At 39.7% G+C, this 20,204-nt stretch overlaps 1 protein-coding gene across 3 annotated transcripts in view; it reads left to right on the forward strand.

The window, feature by feature from the left end:
- Nucleotides 1-20,204, forward strand: part of TRIP4 (thyroid hormone receptor interactor 4) — a 106,692-nt gene that overhangs the window by 36,549 nt on the left and 49,939 nt on the right. For 2 of the 3 annotated variants that reach the window (XR_011648440.1, XM_004466649.4), the window contains exons 10-11: nt 14,812-14,936; nt 17,159-17,250. The exons of the other annotated variant lie outside the window; for it this stretch is intronic. Coding sequence is in view for 1 of the 2 variants with exons in the window: in XM_004466649.4 (XP_004466706.1) it covers nt 14,812-14,936; nt 17,159-17,250 (217 nt within the window). In the remaining variant the exon portion in view is untranslated. The remainder of the gene's footprint in view (nt 1-14,811; nt 14,937-17,158; nt 17,251-20,204) is intronic. 3 annotated transcript variants of the gene reach the window in all.

Genomic DNA, 20,204 nt, shown 5'->3' on the forward strand with positions numbered 1-20,204 from the left:
CTTGTCAGTGGAAGAATGAAGAACAATATAAACTACTTGGTTTAGAATCATAGAGTGGAATTAGTTTTCCCCAATCTAGTAATGATTTATAATCTTTAGTATATAGGACTTTAAAGCAATGTTTTTAAGTTACTGATTTGGTAGTAGTTTTTCACTGAAAAGTTTAAAAAATAAACCAAGTTTAGAAAGGCTGAGGGTCTGAGTCTAAACAATAAGACATCATTCTTTTCATCTTTGAAAGGAAACCTATTGAAAAAACTTCTCTTGGCTTTACCTTTGTAATATACTGCTGAAGCGATCTTACTGATTTGATCCTGTTTGAAATTTATATTTTTAAACGTATTTATTCATTTACTAAGATACCAGTCTTTGGGTTTTTTTTTTTTCCCAGTCTATATTTCTATCTGTTAATATAAGTTACCATGTTAAAAAAACTTTTTACCACAAATTTCTTTTCCTTAAAATGTAGGGGAAGTAGTGAGGGATAAACAGGTGTTAAAGAATTGAGTAGTGGGAAGCAGATGTGGCTCAAGCAGTTGGGCTTTCATCTTACCATATGGGAGATCCAGGGTTTGATTCCTGGGGCCTCCTGGTGAAGGGAAGCTGGTCTGTATGGCAGACTGACCCAAGCGGAGAGCTGGACCATGTGGAATACTGGCCCATGTGGTGAGCTGACCTATGTATTGAGCTGGCCCAAGCAGAGGGCTAGCCCACACAGGAGTGCTGGCCCAAGTGGAGAGCTGGCATAGCAAGATGACACAGTAAAAAGAGACACAGAGGAGAAACAATAAGAGATGCAGCATACCAGAGAGTTCTCTCCCACTCCAGAAGGTCCCAGGATCAGTTCCCTGTGCTGCCTAGAGAGAAGACAAGCAGACACAGAAGAGCACACAGCGAATGGACACAGAGAGCAGACAACGAGGTGGGGGGGGAGCGAGAAATAAATAAAAATCTTAAAAAAAAAAAAAAAAAGTTGAGTAGTCATACCTGTTAGCAATACTAACAGCTTACCATTCCTTGGTTTCACGTTCTTTTCAATTCGATTTTTAAAAATTATTTTTTCCTTTTAATATAAATAGGAAATTGGAAAGTACAGAAAAGTAGCTAGAGAAAGATCACCCTAATCAAACCACCTAGAAACAGCTACTTTTAGCATTTTAGAGTATTTATTTATGCTCTTTTTCCTATGCATATTTTTATGTAGTGAGATCATAATATATATTTATACTTGTGTTTTATCTCTTTTACTTTTATTACCAGATATTCATTTTTTTTCTTTATCTGTTAGAATTTCATATGCCTCACAATATCTTACTTTAACGGTATTAATTCCTGGTGTTTAAATAGAATCTACAGTTTTCAAAGCAGTAGCTCTGGAGAGTGCAGGAACAGAATGGTAGAGTTGGAAGCACCAATTGCTCCCTCTACTAGAAAAATCAGAGTTAGAGAAAGTGACTGAAATTAACTAGGTGGTAACCCTGGAACCAGAATGGATATATAGGACAACTACAGGAATTCCAGAGGAAGTGAGAAGCTGCTGATAGTACAGCTTTTGTAATTGAAAGCACAGACCAGTGATTAGACCCCATTGCTCAGCTCCATGGCAACAGCTGCTCAGCTCCATGGCAGCAGCTGTAGAAACAGCTGTAGCAGTGTGGCCCCAATTCCAGGAGTGGCAACTTTGGCTCAGAACTTACAGGAAACCACCTCTAAAAGTTGACGTTGAGGGTCAAAATCAGTTTGGGGGATCCCTGAAGGACCAGTGTGGAAGCTGGCTTTGGTTTTGGCCCTCTGGGCAGCATTTCTTCAAGCCTTCCACCAGCATTCACCTAGCTGTTAAGAGCTTGTTGTTTTTAATCCCCCTTCTGTGTATGAATGTTTCCTGGTCTAGCAGATCTTTAAGGGTACAGCATAATCTCAGCCTTGGTTTCAGCCTTCTCTGCAGCAGTGGCTTTGGCCTCATGCTAGCAACTATCAGGACTTAAAGACCCAGTGTACTTTTTTGTTGATTGGGTTTGTTCATTCTCTTTCTTGGATTGTTAGTCTGGTGGGTCCCTGAGAGCCAAGCATAGATGCTAGCTTCAGTTTTTCTCAGAAGCAGTGTCTTCGGACCTCACATCAGCTTCTACAGCAGGGGTTCTTAACTTCGGGGGCCCATGGAAAGATTGAACTGAAAAAAAAATCAACTTATTATCTTTATTTTCTGACCTCTAACTGAAATGTAGCATTTCCTTCACTTATGAATGTATGCAGTAAATAAATTACAGTAGTATTCATTTTATCTGACTGGCAAAGGGGTCCATGGCATAAAAAAGGTTAAGAACCCCTGGTCTACAAGGACATAGAGAGCCAGTGTACTTTTTCTTTTTCTTAGTTTTTTTGTTGCTTAGTTAGTGTTGTTGTTTTTTTTCCTTCTTCTTTTTCTTTCTTTCTCTGTATTATATTTTTGGGTATAATGGATCCTTGAGGGATAACCAGGGATGCTGGTCTAGGCTTTTGGCCTTAAAAGCAACAATTTCTGGATTCCCACAGTCACATAACAAGATACTTGTTTGTTAGTACTTTTCTTCTCTTTATTCCTATCTATCCCCTCCCACTTTTCTTTCTCTTTATTTTCCTTCTTGTGGACTTCTAGTGGACTGAAGAGTGGTAGAATTAGATTTCCTGACTGACCACAGGATAATATTAAAAATGCTTCGTTCTCAACAAAAAAATCAGAAAACACCCTAGAAGATAGGAAAGTATGGTCGAATCACAGGAAAAAAGAAGTCCGGAAAATATTCTAGAGGAAGCAGTCTCTGGAATTGCCAATCAAAGGTCTTAGAATAACTTTAATAAGTAGCATCAGTAAACTAAAGGAAGACATGAATAAAGAACTAAAGTAGGGGAAACGGACTTTGGCCCAGTGGTTAGGGCGTCCGTCTACCATATGGGAGGTCCGCGGTTCAAACCCCGGGCCTCCCTGACCCGTGTGGAGCTGGCCATGCGCAGTGCTGATGCACGCAAGGAGTGCCGCGCCACACAAGGGTGTCCCCTGCGTGGGGGAGCCCCACGTGCAAGGAGTGCGCCTGTGAGGAAAGCCGCCCAGCGTGAAAAGAAAGAGCAGCCTGCCGAGGAATGGCACCACCCACACTTCCCGTGCCGCTGATGACAACAGAAGCGGACAAAGAAACAAGACGCAGCAAATAGACACCAAGAACAGACAACCAGGGGAGGGGGGGAAATTAAATAAATAAATAAATCTTTTTTTTAAAAAAAAAAAAAAAAAGAACTAAAGTAAATTAGGAAAACAATATATGAACAGAATGAGAATTTCACTAGAGAGATAGATATTATAAAGAAGAACTAAATGGGAATTCTGGAACTCAAAAGAAAAATAACTGAAGTGAAAAAATTCAGTAGTGTATGAGGACAAAACAACTGAAATTGTCTAGGTTCAGAAGCAGAGAGAAAAAAGAATGAAAAAAATGAAGAGCTTGAGGAACCTATGGGACATCATCAAGCATACCAATATATACATTATAATAGTCCCAAAAAGAGAAGAAAAAGAGAAAGGAAAAGAGAGAGAGAGAAAGAAAGAGAGAGGGCTAGGAAAAATATTTGAAGAAATAATGTCAGAAAACTTACCAAATCTGATGAAAGATATGAATATACATGTCTAAGATGCTCAACAAATGCCAAACGGGATGAACCCAAACATACTACACTGAGACACATTAGGATAAAAATGTCTAATGCCAAGGACAGAGACAGAACTTAAACAGCAAGAGAGAAGTAATATGTCCCATATAAGATGAACGTCTGATTTCTCATTAGAAACCATGAAAGCCAGAAGGCAGTAGTTGGATGTAAAGTGGCAAAAGAAAAAAAAAACGTAGCTGAATTTAATATACCCAGCAAAGTTGTCCTTCAAAAATGAGGGAGAAATTAAGATATTTCTGGAAAAACAAAATCAAGGGAGTTCATTATGACTAGACTTGCTATGTTAATCAGCCAAAGGGGTGCTGATGCAGAATACCAGAAATAGGTTGGTTTTTATAAAGGGTGTTTATTTGGGGTAGAATGGTTATAGTTACCAGGCTGTAAAGCGCAAGTTATTTCCCTCACCAAAGTCTCTTGCCACGTGTTGGAGCAAGATGGCTGCTAATATCTGTAAGGGCTCAGGTTTCGTTGGTTCTTCTCTTCCCAGGGTTTACCTCTCTCTGGGCTCAGCTGCTCTGTTACTTCTACATGGCCAGCTGTAGAGTATTAGGTGAACTGCTTGTTTATATTCCTAGGGCCTTCTCTCTTTCCTCACAACCAAGCTCCTCTGCGTGTTTACCTCCCAGCTCAAGACAGGGCTCCAGCTCAAGACTCCCACATCAAAACTCCAACATCATGGAAACAGATGTGGCTCAACCAGTTGGGCTCCCGTCTAACATATAGGAGGTCCAGGGTTGGATGCCAAGGGCCTCCTGGGGAGGGCAAGCTGGCCCATGTGGAGTGCTGCCCCATGCAGGAATGCTGTCCAGTATGTGAAAAGCCTCTCCATGCTGTTTAGCCAAGGGATGCTGATGCAAAGTATCAGAAATCTGTTTGCTTTTATAAAGGGTATTTATTTGGGATAGAAGCGTACAGTCACAAGTCCTTAAAGAGTCCAACTGAAGATTAATTAAGAGGTACTTTCTCACCCAAAGTCTGTTGCCACATGTTGATGCAAGATGGTGGGGCAATGTCTATGAGGGTTCAGCCTTTCTCTCTCTTAAGGCTCCATGGTCCCAGCTTTTCCCAATCTCAGCTCTAGGCTGGCATAAGGCTCATCTCTTTTCCCAGGGCTGCAGGATCCTTTCTCATAAGCTGTCGCTGCTTCTCTGTGTGAGTCTGTTTTATCAGCCCAAGGGGGTTGGGACTCATTTCTGAGTCGCACTCTAATGATACAGTTGAAACAAAGCCCTCATCTTAACATAATATAGTCAGATGTCTCAGCTGAATCTGAGACAGTCAAAGGATATCATGCCCAAAGGAACAAACCAGTGTACAAACATAATATTTTCAGAATTCATAAATAATATCAAACTACCACACTCTCAAATCAAAAGACAGAGATTGTCAGAATGGTTTAAGAAACATGACCCAGCTATACGCTGTTTACAAGAGAGCCATCTTAAATCCATAAACACAAATAGGTTGAAAGTGAAAGAATGGGGAAAAATATTTCATGCAAATAGTAATCAAAAGAGAGTGGGGTGACTATATTAATAACAGACACAATCTGAGGCATGACTGTATGGAATATAATGTGTTCTGTGATCATAGAGTATTATATCAGTGGATGAAGACCCACACAATAAACAACAAAATAATAAATTCCCATCCTGGGGAGTCCTGCTACATTCTCTCATAGAGTGGCAAGAATCTCTTGACTATATAAGCAGTGCCTAATTAAAGAGAAGAGACCAACACACCAAGCCTTTGATAGTAATGCTTGTACTTATGAGCCTAATTCTTATAAAATTGAAATTTAGCCTTTTTTTTTTTTAAGATTTTTAATTTATTTCTCTCCCCTTCCCTGCCCCAGTTGCCTGCTCTCTGTGTCCAGTCGCTGTGTGTTTTTCTGTGTCCATTTGTATTATTGTCAGTGGCACCCAGGTTCTGTGTCTCTTTGTTGTGTCATCTTGCTGCATCAGCTCTCCATGTGTGCGGTGCCATTCTTGGGCAGGCTGCACTTTCTTTCATGCTGGGCAGCTCTCCTTACAGGGCGCACTCCTTGTGCGTGGGGCTCCCCTACGCGGGGGACACCCTTGCATGGCATGGCACTCTTTGCACGCATCAGCGGTGCGCATGGGCCAGCTCCGCATGGGTCAAGAAGGCCCGGGGTTTGAACCGCGGACCCCCTGTGTGGTAGGCAGACACCCTATCCATGGGGCCAAGTCCGCTTCCCCCTAATAATATCTGTTACCTAAGAGTTACCTCCTGAAAACTCCTTGTTACTCAAATGTGGTCTCTCTGTAAGCCAAACTCAGTAAATAAACTCACTACCTTCCCGTCAGTGTGAGATATGACTCCTGAGGATGAGCCTCCTGGCACCAAGGGATTAATACCAATGTCAACCAGCAATGCATTTCGAAAAAAACCTTGGCTAAAAGGGGAAAAATTAGATACAAAAGAGTTTTAATGGCTAAGAGATGTCAAAGTGAGTCAGGAGGTCATTCTAGAGATCCAGATCTCAGGTGGATCTCACTAACCACCACAGTAAACAAAACCTCAAATGGGTATTCCTGAGGTCTTTAGAGACATCTGGACACTATAGGCAAGGCACAAAACCCCATGAAATCAGCAGCCCATCAGTGGGCCTTGTCTTGGATTACATGATAACCTATTTCCCCAAGAAAACAGAGTTAGACTCATTTATAATTTCCCTATGCATGATTCTTTTGCTCTTTTTATTTGAACCTATAATTAGCACTGTACCCATTAATTATGTCCCAGAGACATAAATCTTGGTCTGTCCATATGCCAGATGAGACTTGAATCTCAGAGTTGCAGCCAGCACCTACTCTCCAATTTATTGGACTCACCAAGGACAACTACGGAAATGATGATGATGAACAACCCCCATCCCAAGAAACAGAGTATGTACAACTGCAAACAAAACAGTCCCTTCTATTAAAAAGTAACTTATCTGACCATAGTGGAATGAAGCTAGTAATCAAAAACAGAAAGATAACTAGAAAATTTACAAGCATGTGGAAATTAAACAGTTCCCTTTTAACCAGTGGTTTGAAGAAGAAATTGCAAGGGAAATTAAAAATACTAAGCGACGAATGAAAACTAAGACATGGCATACCAAAACTATGGGATACAGAGAAGGCGGTGCTCAGAGGGAAATTTATTTCTATGAATGTCTATATTAAAAAAGAATAAAGTTTTCATATTAATAATCTCACTGTACATCTTGATGGAAGAGAAAAACGAGAGCAAAGTAAATCAAAGTTATCAGAAGAAATAAAATATGAACAGATAGACATGAAATAAGAGAGTAGAGAAACAAAAGAATAAACACAACAAAAAGTTGATTATTTGGAAAAAAATAATAAAATTGATAAGTCTTTAGCTAAACTGACAAAAGAAAAGATGCAAATAACAAGCAAGAAAGAAAACAATGAGAATATAAAAAATACCAAAAAGAAAAAAAAAAGGAACAATGTGACATCACTACTGATCTTATAGAAATAAAATGGATTATAAGAGAATGTCAGGAAGTGGACGTGGCTCAACTGATAGAGCGTCCGTCTACCATATCGAGGGTCCAGGGTTCAATCTCCAGGGCCTCCTGACCCATATGGTAAGCTGGCCCATGTGCAAGGTGTACGCCCCACAAGGAGAGCCACCCTGCCTGAAAAGAGTACAACCCACCTAGGAGTGGTGCTGCACACACGGAGAACTGACGCAGCAAGATGATGCAACAAAAAAGAGACACAGTTTTCCAGTGCTGCCTGATAATGCAAGCAGATGCAGAAGAACACAGCAAATGGACACAGAGCAGACAGTGGGGGGGAAAGGGAGAGAAATGAATTTTTTTTTAAAAAGAGTAAGGGAACACTTCATAAAAAATCATCTTATTAAAAATATATATATATATCACAAGCAATTGTATGCCAACACACTAGATAATCTAGAACAAATGGAAAAATTCCTAGAAGTACATCAACTACCCAAATTGATACAAGAAGAAATAGAAAACATCAACAAACATAAATATAGAGATCAAATCAATAATCAAAAACCTTCTGCCAAAGAAAAGTCCAGAGCCAGTTGGCTTCACTGATGAATTCTACTAAACTTTCATTTATTTATATATTTTTTTAAAGATTTATTTATTTATTTAATTTCCCCTCCTCTCCCCCGGTTGTCTGTTCTCTGTGTCTATTTGCTGCGTCTTGTTTCTTTGTCCGCTTCTGTTGTCGCTTCTGTTGTCGTCAGCGGCATGGGAAGTGTGGGCGGTGCCATTCCTGGGCAGGCTGCACTTTCTTTCCCCTCTGGGCGGCTCTCCTTACAGGCGCACTCCTTGCACGTGGGGCTCACCTACGCGGGGGACACCCCTGGGTGGCAGGGCACTCTTCGCGCCCATCAGCGCTGCACATGGGCCAGCTCCACATGGGTCAAGGAGGCCCAGGATTTGAACCGCGGACCTCCCATGTGGTAGATGGACGCCCTAACCACTGGGCCAAGTCCGTTTCCCTCTGCTAAACTTTTAAAGAAGAACTAATATCAATCCATCTCAAACTCTTTAAAAACTTCAAGAGGAAAAAACACTTCCTAATTCATTTCATGAGGCCAGCCTTACTCTGATTCCAAAGTCTGGTAAAGATATCACAAGAAAAAAAAATTACAAACCAATTTCCCTTATGAACATAGATGCAAAAGTCATTAACAAAATGCCAGCAAACTGAATCCAGAGAAAATGTTAAGAAGATCATATACCATGATGGAGTAAGATTTATCCAGGAATGCAAGGGTGAACGGTTCAATATATGAAAATTGATAAATATAACAAACTACATAAATAGAATGAAGGAAAAAACCCACATGATTATCTCAATAGATGCAGAAAGGAATTTAGAAAAAATCCAGCACCTTTTCTTGATTAAAAACAAAACAAAGCAGGAAGCGGACTTGACCCAATGAATAGGGCATCCACCTACCACATGGGAGGTCCGCGGTTCAAACCCTGGGCCTCCTTGACCTGTGTGGAACTGGCCCAAGCACAGCACTGATGCGCACAAGGAGTGCCGAGCCACACAGGTGTGTCCCCCATGTAGGGGAGCCCCACACGCAGGGAGTGTGCCCTGTAAGGAGAGCCGCCCAGTGTGAAATAAAGTGCAGCCTGCCCAAGAATGGCGCTGCACACTCGGAGAGCTGACACAAGATGACACAACAAAAACACAGATTCCCGGTGCCGCTGATAAGGATAGAAGTGATCACAGAAGAACATACATACATACATACATACATACATACATACATACAGAGAGCCGACAACTGGGAAAGGGGTGAGAAATAAATTTTAAAAATTAAAAATCTTGTAAAAAACACAAAAAACAAAGCAAAACAAGAACAATGAAAAGTAGGAATATAAGGGAACTTGCTCAACATAATAAAGATTATTTATGAAAAGCCCACAGCTAACATCGTACTCAATGGTGCAAGGCATAAAGCTTTCCCCTTAAGATCAGTAATGAGGCAAAGATGCCCACTCTCACCACTGCTATTCAATAATGTTACTAGCAATCAGGCCAGAAAAAGAAATAAATAAAAAACCATCCATGTTAGAAAGAAAGCAGTAAAACTGCCTATATTTGCATATGACATGATCTTAAATAGAGAAAACCCAAAGGAATTCACAAGAAAACTATTAAAGCTAATAAATTCAGCTAAGTGGCAAGATGCAAGTTCAACATGCAAAAGCAGTTGTGTTCCTGTATACTTGCAATGAATAATCCAAAGAGAAAACTAAGAAAACAATTCCATTTACAATATTGTTTTAAAAAACAAAGTTATCTAGGAAAAAATTCAACTAAAGATATAAAAGACTGTTATACTGAAAACTACAAAACACTGCCAAAAGAAATTAAAGAAGAGCTAAATAAATGGCAAGAAATCCCAGGTTCATGAATTGGAAGATTTGACATTGTTAATATTGTCAATATTACCCTAAGCCATATACAGATTTAGTGCAATCCCTATTTAAATTCCACCAACCTTTTCTTCAGAAATGGAAAAGCCAATCCCTAAATTTATATGAAACTGCAAGGGGCCCTGAGTAACCTAAATAATATTGAAAAAGAAGAATTGGGTTGGAGAACTCACACTTCCTCATTTCAAGTTGTATTACTAAGTGACAATAATCGAGACATGATGCTGGCATAAAAAATAGATATATCAGTGGAACAGTACTGAAAGCCCAGAAATAGATGCACACATATGTGGCCCATTGCTTTTTATCTTATTTATTTCCCCTTATCCCCCCCTGCCCCAGTTGTCTGTTCTCTGTGTCCATTTGCTGCATGTTCTTTTTGTCCGCTTCTGTTGTTGTCAGCAGCACGGGAATCTGTGTTTCTTTTTGTTGTGTCATCTTGCTGCATCAACTCTCCATGTGTGTGGTGCCATTCTTGGGCAGGCTGAACTTCTTTCACGCTGGGCGGCTCTCCTTACGGGCGCACTCCTTGCGCATGGGGCTCCCCTATGTGGGGGGCACCCCTGCGTGGCATGGCACTCCTTGCGCACATTAGCGCTGTGCGTGGGCCAGCTCCACACGGGTCAAGGAGGCCCGGGGTTTGAACCGTGGACCTCCCATGTGGTAGACGGACACCCTATCCACTGGGCCAAGTTCCCTTCCCTGGCCCATTTTTTTTTTGACAAGGGAGCTAAGTACCTGCAATGGAGAAAGAATAGTCTCTTCAATAAATGGTGTGGAGAAACTGGATATACATTTATAGAAGATTGAACTTAGACCCCTTCCTCACACCATTAACTCAGAATGGATCAAGGACTTAAATATAAGAGCTAAAACTCAAAATCTCTTAGAAAATAGCACGGTAAGAAATCTTCGTGACCTCGGATTCAGCAGTGAATTCTTAAATATGACATCAAAAGTACAAGCAACAAAAGAATAGTTAAATTTGATTCTCTCAAAAAACTTTTTTGCACCAAAGGAAATATCAAGAAAGTGACAGGACAATCTGCAGAATGGGAGAAAATAGTTTCAATCTTATGTTGGATAAGGGTTTAATATCTAGAATATATAAATTACTTTTACCATGCAAAAACAAGGAAAACAACCCAATTTAAGAGTCAGCAAAGAAATTAAATAGACACATTTCTCCAAAGAATATATGCAAAGGGACAATAAACACATGAAAATAAGCTCAACATTAGCCATTGGGAAAGTGCAAATTAAAACCACAGATATTTCTTCATACCTGCAAGGATGGATATTTTAAAAAAAGAAAAAAAAATAAGTTGGAGAGGTTGTGGAGAAATTGGGATTCTGGTGCATTATTGGTAGGAATGTAAAATGGTACATCCTCTGTGGAAAGCAGTTCATCAAAAAGTTAAACAGAATTACCATTTGACCTGGCAATCTCACTTCCAGGTTTATACCCTGACAGAGAGAAAATAGGGTTGCAAACAGTTACTTGTACATCAGTGTTCGTTTGTTTTTTTAAAAATTCATTTGTTTATTTATTTCTCCTTCTTCCCCTCCCCTCCATTGTCTGCTCTCTGTGTCTATTCGCTGTGTTCTTCTGTGTCCACTTGCATTCTTGTCAGCAGCACGGGGAATATGTGTCTCTTTTTGTTGCGTCGTCTTGCTGCGTCAGCTCTCCATGTGTGCGGCGTCACTCCCGGGCAGGCCGTGCTTTTTTTGCGCAGGACAGCTCTCCTTGCGGGAGTGCGCTCCTTGCACATGGGGCTCCCCTACACGGGGGACACCCCTGCATGGCATGGCACTCCTGGTGCACATCAGCACTGCGCGTGGGCCAGCTCATCATACAGGTCAGGAGGCCCTGGGTTTGAACCCTGGACCTCCCATATGGTAGGTGGATGCTTTATCAGTTGAGCCAAATCGGCTTTTCCATCAGTGTTTATAGTAGCATTATTCACAATAGCCAAAAGCTGGAAACAACCCAAGTATCCATCAACAAATGAATAGATAGACAAAATGTGTTATGTATATATAAATGGAATATTATTTGGCCATGAGAAAAAATGAAATTATGAAACATGCTCGAACTTGAAAGAACCTTAAAAACATTATGTTTAGTGAAATAAGCAAGACACATAAGAAATGATTAGAAAAAGCATATTAGAGATTATTGGGCGAGAGGAGGATGGAGAAAGGAGGGGGGGATGTTCGTTTAAAATACCTCCCAGGTTCGATTCCCAGTGTCTCCTAAAGAAGACAGACAAACTATGAGCCAAAAACAAAAAACAAGCAGACAATGAGCAAAAACAAGCTAACAATGAACAGAGAAGAGACAACAAGCGAAAACAAAAGAGAAAATCCGGGCCTCCTTGCCGGAGCTGGCCCATGCACAGTGCTGATGCGCGCAAGGAGTGCCATGCCAAGCAGGGGTGTCTCCCATGTAAGGGAGCCCCACATGCAAGGAATGTGCCCCATAAGGAGAGCCGCCCAGCGTGAAAAAAGTGCAGCCTGCCCAGGAATGGTGCTGCACACATGGAGAGCTGACACAACAAGATGATGCAACAAAAAGAAACAGATTCCCATGCTGCTGACAACAACAGAAGTGGACAAAGAAGAACACGCAGTGAATAGACACAGAGAACAGACAACTGGGGCAGGGGGAGAAGGGGAGAGAAATAAATAAATAAATAAAATTTTTTTTTTAAAGGAAAAAAAAGTGCTCAGGGAGCAGATGTGCTTGAGCAGTTGAGTGCCTACTTCCCACATGGGAGGTCCAGGGTTTGATTCCCAGTACCTCCTAAAGAAAGAAAAAATAGACAGCAAAAACAAGGAGCATACAGATAGCAGATGAGGAAGCCATGGGGGTGGGGAAGAGGGGAATACAAAGGAACCATGATCAAAGGGCTTTTTATTTTTTTATTTTTTTAAGGAGTTACCAGAGATTGAACCCAGGACCTCGTACATGGAAAGCAGGCACTTAACCACTGAGCTATATCCACTCTCCAGTGAGAGTTGGTTTTTTCGTTTGTTTTTAGGAATTACCAGGGATTGAACTCAGGGCCTTGTACACAGGAAGCAGGCACTCAGATCACTTGAGCTACATCCACTCCCCAAAGGGCTTTTTCTAAGCCCTTTACAATACATGGCCCTTTATATAGTTATAAGCAATGTGTGATGTCTCAATTATTTTTATTTCAAAATGCTACTCCCTGAAGCTATTACAGAGAGGAAATCAATTCTGCCAAAATACCAAACAATAACAACAACAAAAAGTTTCTCCATGAAATAGGTCAGGCCAGTAATACAACAGTTATTGACAAATAAGGACACTGAGGCATGAAGAGGTAAAGTGACTTGCTCCGAATCACCAAGCTAGTTAGTGGCAGAGATGGAACTAGAGCTCAGATTTTCAAAGTGCTTTTTCCACTCCTCTGTGCAGGTTCAGTCATTACTCTTCTCTCTTGCAGGTCAAGCCTTCTTGCTTTGGCTCTTAATTTTTCATAATCTACAATTACAGCACTGTAAGAACAAATGCATGTGAATCTACCTCTGCTCCAGGATAACTAGGCCCTCAGATGTCTTGTCTTCTCATTCTGTTCTCTGCAGTTTAGGTGTCTTCCTTTTCTAAAGTAGAAAACTAAACAGCTTGCCTTCTGCTGAATCACAATGTTTACATTTTTTTCCATCCTATTTTGGATCTCTGTTATTCATAATTTCTTACTGAAAAGAACAGGTTAAGCAGCATCCAGCCCATAATCACTAATCCCACAGAAATAAGATGGGTGGTTCTACTACATTTGTGTGATCATTTTCCCAGTAACCACCCCTTCAGTTTATTTGGTGTAGAGGACAGAAATATATTGATTCACTTCCCATTTATTGAGCACTTTCTTATATACCTGGCATTCTTCTAGTTCACGTATATTGGAAAACCAAGGATATGAGAAATCCACAACCCTATTTCCCATTGTAAGATTGGTATAACAGGAATACATTATCAAAGTACTTTATTTCAGGAAGTGGACTTGGCCCAGTGGTTAGGGCGTCCTTCTACCACATGGGAGGTCCGCGGTTCAAACCCTGGGCCTCCTTGACCTGTGTGGAGCTGGCCCACGTGCAGTGCTGATGCGCGCAAGGAGTGCCTTGCCACAAAGGGGTGTCCCCACGTAGGGGAGCCCCATGCAAGGGGTGCGCCCCGTAAGGAGAGCCACCCAGCGCGAAAGAAAGTGCAGCCTGCCCAAGAATGGCACCACACACACGGAGAGCTGACACAACAAGATGACGCAACAAAAAGAAACACAGATTCCTGTGCCACTGACAACAACAGAAGCGGACAGAGAAGAACATGCAGCAAATAGACACAGAGAACAGACAACTGGGGCAAGGGGGAGAAATAAAATAAAATTTAAAAATTTTTTAAAAAAGTACTTTATTTCATTTGGTGTGAGGTAAAAGAAAAACCCTTGGAAAATAATAAACTAAATTTTCTTGCTGGCATTTATTTTTCTACTTAATTATTATTTCAAATTAGTCAGCAAGTTTAATTATCCGTGGAGAACATAACTGTCAGTATACTTAGAAAATATAAACAGGTGTGGTTGGAATTTAAAGAGTAAAGATGGTATGCATTTTTATTTGCTTAAATTATATGAAATAAAAGTTCCATTCTTGGGGAGTTATGTGTGGGTGAAGATTTTTCTGTTAGAGTGGAGAACAGATAATCAACAAATATTCCAGGAAAAGTTAGTCTTTGACTCAGTGAAGGGCAATGGTTTTTCTTCTGTGGGACAACTTGGATGCCTTGAAAGTGTATGCTTTGGGTTGTAAAAGTCCCAAAGCTATTGAGGGTTCCAGTTCTCAGTAGAGCAGTCAGGTGAAAAGTAATCAAGAAAGAGACAAGTTGTTTTTGTTCTGATGACAAGCGGTATTAGAGAACTAGATTCACTTTCATTTCAAAAATATTGTGAGAGAAAGTGTTTTATACAAAAGATGCCCTCTCTTAGTTAGGTTTATTCTGTAGATCTCTTAGTCCAACTGGATATTTGACATAGGGCTTATTGTAAGTTATGGGATCCTCCAGGAAACTAGAACTTAGGCCCTTCCTACTAAATTTATATTTGTTTAAGGGTGGAGGGCAGAACCTGGTATACCCCTCACAGAGGACGACTTTGGATAGCAGCCACAGCCAAAAAACCCTCCACTCAAGAAGTCTCAGAACTCCAGGCTACATATCGCCTTCTTCGTGGGAAAGGTAACAGCCATATATCCTCCTTTCAGTCTTGCTAGATGGATAGAAGTCATTGATTTTCTTTTTTTTTTTTTTTCCTACTTCCTTCTACTTATGGCTTTTTCTTGGCTTAAAAGGAGTTTTAAACCTTTTATCTATTTGTCTGTTTATGGCAGATCGTAGGCAACTTTTCAGAGTATAATTCATCAAACAGTGTAAATTAAAATCAGTTTCCAACACCAGAAGTCAACCAAATACAATTAACTTTATGTGAGAAAATTTTCTCCTATCTATTTTGCTATGACGGTGAAATGACTTTAAACTCTGGGGTCTTTACATTAGGAAGAATAATCACAAATAAGAAATTTATATCTGGTATGATCCAAATAGATACCATCTGTTGGGTTTGGACTTAGAAAAGTTATATGACTTAAGCCAGGTATTTTGGGAATCATCTCAAGCACACTAAAACTTGGGTCCTAAAAAACACTTTTGATCCTTGGGCATCTTGTTTTCATTCCTCTTACTTACCTCGTACAGTTGTTTAAAAATAGAATGAAAATTACAGAACCACCTTTAAAGGTTTTTAAGAAACCAAGCATAAGGAATCAGAAGAAATCAAAAGTGTGTGCTTCCTTAAAAATATACATTTCTGGTTTGACTGATATAACTGATTTGTTTCTAAATTTATATTCCAACATTTTTATGGTTTTACCACCTGAGAAGAAATTTATTCTCTTGATATATGTAGCAACAGAAACCCATCATCACCAAACTCCAGTCTGATCCAGTTAGCACAGTAGAATTGATTGGAATGAAGTAGTAGGGTCCTTGTACTTTGATGCTGCAGGGGCAATAGGTTTCTAAAATAAGGTTTCTTAGCTTAGCTGTGGAGGGTAGAAAAAAGCCAGCCATTCACTGGATTTTTCTTTAATATTTAAACAGTTGTGTCAAATGAATACCTTATTGTTTTGTTTATTTCTACAAAAAGATAATGGAAAATGTGATTTGTTCAAAATTCAGGCTTGTACATTCCAGGATCATCTTTGTAAGAAGGAAAATTTTTTAAAAGCAGTTTTATTGAGATATAGTCATATACCATACAATCTATGCAAAAAGTACAGTCAGTGGCTTTTAGTATAATCACAGTGTTGTACATTCATCACCAGAAAGTTTTAGAACAATTTCATTACTTCAAAAAGAAAAATTCCACACCTCTTGGCAGTCACTTCTCAATCCCTCTATCGTTCCTCAGCCCTACATAACCACAAATCTAATTCCATCTTAATAAATTGGTTTATACTTATATTTTATTTAAAACGAAATCATACAATATGTAGTACTTTGTGTCTGGTTTCTTTCACTTAGCATAATTTTTTTTTACCTGATACTAACATGTTGTAACATTAACATGCATATAATATTTGCACAATTTCAAAAAAAAAGGTTTATATATGCGACCTGATACTAACATGTTGTAACATTAACATGCATAATATTTGTACAATTTCAAAAAAAAAGGTTTATATATGCGATATTACCCATACTAATATTTCCTATGAGATTTGACTCTGCAATACAGTCCCATATTAAAATTTTTAGCTTTCCTTTTTTTTTCTATTTTTTAAAAAATATTACATTAAAAAAATATGAGGTCCCCATATACCCTCCACCCCCCTCACACTCCTCCCACACCAACATCCGTTTTCATCATCGTGAGACATTCATTGCATTTGGTGAATACCTTTTGGAGCACTGCTGTACCACATGGATAATGGTTTACACTGTAGTTTACACTCTCCCCCAGTCCACCCAGTGGGCCATGGCAGAACATACAGTGTCCAGCATCTGTCTTTGCAGTACCACCCAGGACAACTCCAAGTCCTGAAGGTGCCCACACATCATATCTCTTCTTCCCTCTCCCTACCCTCAGCAGCTACTGTGGCCACTTTCTCCACATAGCTTTCCTTTTAGTAATATACTTGACCTTAGTCTTTCCCTTACAACCACTGTCATACCCATATATTAATAATAGTACTGCTAGTTACAAATATTATGCTATGCTTTCACTTTTTCTATTCATTTCCAAAGATTAACACACAACCTTTTTACAAATTCTGCACAAGTTAATCCCCAACTACAGGTAATGGAAAATGTGATTTGTTCAAAATTCTGACACTTGTGCATTCCAGGATCTTCTTTGTGAGAAGGAAATTTATCCAGTCCTTTTATTATTCTTGATTCAGATTTAGAATTTCCCAGTGACTATCCATCAGGCTGTCTTCTGGGTTGTGTGGACCTAACTGACTGCTTGTCCCAGAAGCAGTTTAAGGAACAGGTGAGTAAAGAATATTTCTCTTGGATATATGCTTGATTTGACAACATAAAAATGTGCCACAATAACTGACCTGTAGATCATTCTCCACAGAATATCCTGGCAGTAATAAGATGATAAGATAATAATTGAATTTAGATACAAGAAGAAAGTCTTTAAATAAAGATAGAGGAAAGACCAGGCAGAAACAGAAAAAACTTAGTAATGCTTTGGTTTCTGGCATATGGGGGACTAATGCATACCATTTTTACATAAAAAACTATTGCCAAAATCTAGCTAACAAATATAGGGTCCTCATCCATTATTGAACCTTTGCCTTTTTTTAGTGAATAAGCATTTGATCATCCCTTGAATCATCTTGATTGGGTGGTGGGAATAGTAGGATCTGGTACTTATTCTGGAACATTTGGTCCAGGCCAGAGAACTCATGGTAGGTAAGTGTGTTTAAACTCTGATTGCCTGGACTGTGCCAGGTATGGTTGTATGTATGTACTTTAGTTTATTTTGGATACTAATGATTGAACTGATACAACTAAATCCTTTTTATTTTTCTTTTCTAAGTGTTACCAGGGATTGAACCCAGGACCTCATACATGGGAAGCAAGTGCTCAACCACTGAGCTACATCTGCTCCCCAGTGACAGTTGTTTTTTTTCATTTGTTTTGTTTTTAGGAGGTACCAGGGCTCAAACCCAGGATCTTGTACATGGGAAGCGGGCACTCAGCCACTTGAGCTATGTCTGCGCCCCACTAAATACATTTTTGAACAGCAGAGGGAGCCAAAGGGTTTAAGCTTAATTGGAAAACTCTTGAAATGCTTTGCCTTTATGCTGAGGCTCAGAATAGCAGAAATTCAAAATGAGAAAGTCCATTCTTGAAGCATTCGGGCGGTTTTCTAACAGTATGATTTCTTCTTTTTTTTTGTTAAAAAAATGTTACTGAAGTATATCATTCATACGTTAACATACATAAACAATAAGTGAGTATTAAAAGTTGTGATTTTATAAAACAAACATGCATATCATCATACAAAGCTCCCATACATCACCCCACCACCAACACATTGCATTGTTGAGAAACATTTGTTACAAACTGAAAGAACATCATCAAAATATTACTAATAGGGAGCGGTTGTAGCTCAAGTAGTGATTGAATACCTGTTTCCGATGTACAAGGTCCCAGGTTCGATCTCTGGTACCTCCTAAAAACAAACAAATGAAAAAACCAGGGAAACGGACTTTGGCCCAGTGGTTGGGGCGTCCGTCTACCATATGGGAGGTCCGCGGTTCAAACCCCGGGCCTCCCTGACCCGTGTGGAGCTGGCCATGCGCAGTGCTGATGCGCGCAAGGAGTGCCGTGCCACGCAAGGGTGTCCCCCGCGTGGGGACAACAGAAGCGGACAAAGAAACAAGACGCAGCAAATAGACACCAAGAACAGACAACCAAGGGAGGGGGGGAATTAAATAAATAAATAAATCTTTAAAAAAAAAAAAAAAAAAAACAGCTGTCATTGAGGAGTGAATGTAGCTCAGTGGTTGACCCTGCTTCTCATGTACAAGGTCCTAGATTCAATCACTGGTACCCCCTAAAAAAAAATACTATTTAATACTAACTATGGCCCGTGTCTTACATTTGTTGTATTTCTACCAGTCCACCCAATTATTAATACTATATTGGTATTACATATTTGTTTTAGTTCATGAGAGAGTATTCTCATATTCTGTCAGTCACAGTCTATCTTACACCACAGGATTCCTTGTGTTATACAGTCTCATGCCTTATACAATCCAAAGTGTACACTCGGTGGCTCTCATTTCCATCACAAAGTTGTGCTGTCATCACTTCAGTCAATTTTAGAATATTTACATTACTCCAAAAGAAAAAATCCCTTACCGCCTTATACGCCCCTATTGTTTTCCCTTAGAATTGATATATCTTCTTTGCCATTGCTGCAAAATATTATGTTACTGTTAACTATCATCTTATAAGTTACATTAGTGGTAATTTTTATGTGTATCTCCATAGTCTTAACACTTTGTAAGAGGACATTCTTATATTCATAGAATTAACCCCAAACTTGATCCACCATTGAAATCACTATGTTATATAGTCCCTAGATTATCCTCTAGCTTCCTTTCAAATGACATTTACATCTCTAGACTACCCTTTAAAGCCACAATCACATTTATAAACCAGCAGTGTTGTATTCACTACCATCAAGTATTCATTTCTACACTTTTATAATAAACCTTTTTTTTTAAAGATTTGTTTCTTTACCCCCCTCTCCCCCCCGTTGTCTGCTCTCTGTGTCCATTTGCTGTGTGTTCTTCTGTATCTGCTTGTATTCTCATTAGGTAGCTCTAGGAACCAATCCTGGGACCTTCTGGAGTAGGAGAGAGGCGATCATTCTCTTGCACCACCTCAGCTCCCTGTTCTGCTACATCTCTTATTGCCTCTCTGTGTCTCTTTTTGTTGCATCATCTTGCTGCGCCAGCTCTCCGTGTCAGCTGGCACTCCTGCGTGGGCCAGCTTGCTGCACAGGCCAGCTTGCCTTCACCAGGAGGCCCTGGGCATCGAACCCTGGACCTTGTGTATGGTAGTCGGGAGCCCAACTGCTTGGGCCACATCCATTTCCCTTAACAATTCTAATTTTTTTTTTATTATTATTGAAATAATGAAAATGCTCTAATAATGATTGAAATGATGAAGGCACTTCTGTGTGATTATGCCTAATACCATTGAGTGTACATTTTGTATCAATTGTGTGCTTTATTAATATGTACCAATAAAATTCATTTGTTTAAAAAAAATCTAAATGCATTAAACATCAACTCCCATTCTCAACTCACATTCTGTCTCCTGGTAACCTATATTCTAGAGTTTACCTCCATGAGTTTACACATTGTATTTAGTTCATATTAGTGAGACAATATTTTTCCTTTTAGGTCTGGTTTATTT

The sequence above is a fragment of the Dasypus novemcinctus genome, chromosome 3 (assembly GCF_030445035.2).
Source record: "Dasypus novemcinctus isolate mDasNov1 chromosome 3, mDasNov1.1.hap2, whole genome shotgun sequence".
Lineage (NCBI taxonomy): Eukaryota > Metazoa > Chordata > Mammalia > Cingulata > Dasypodidae > Dasypus > Dasypus novemcinctus.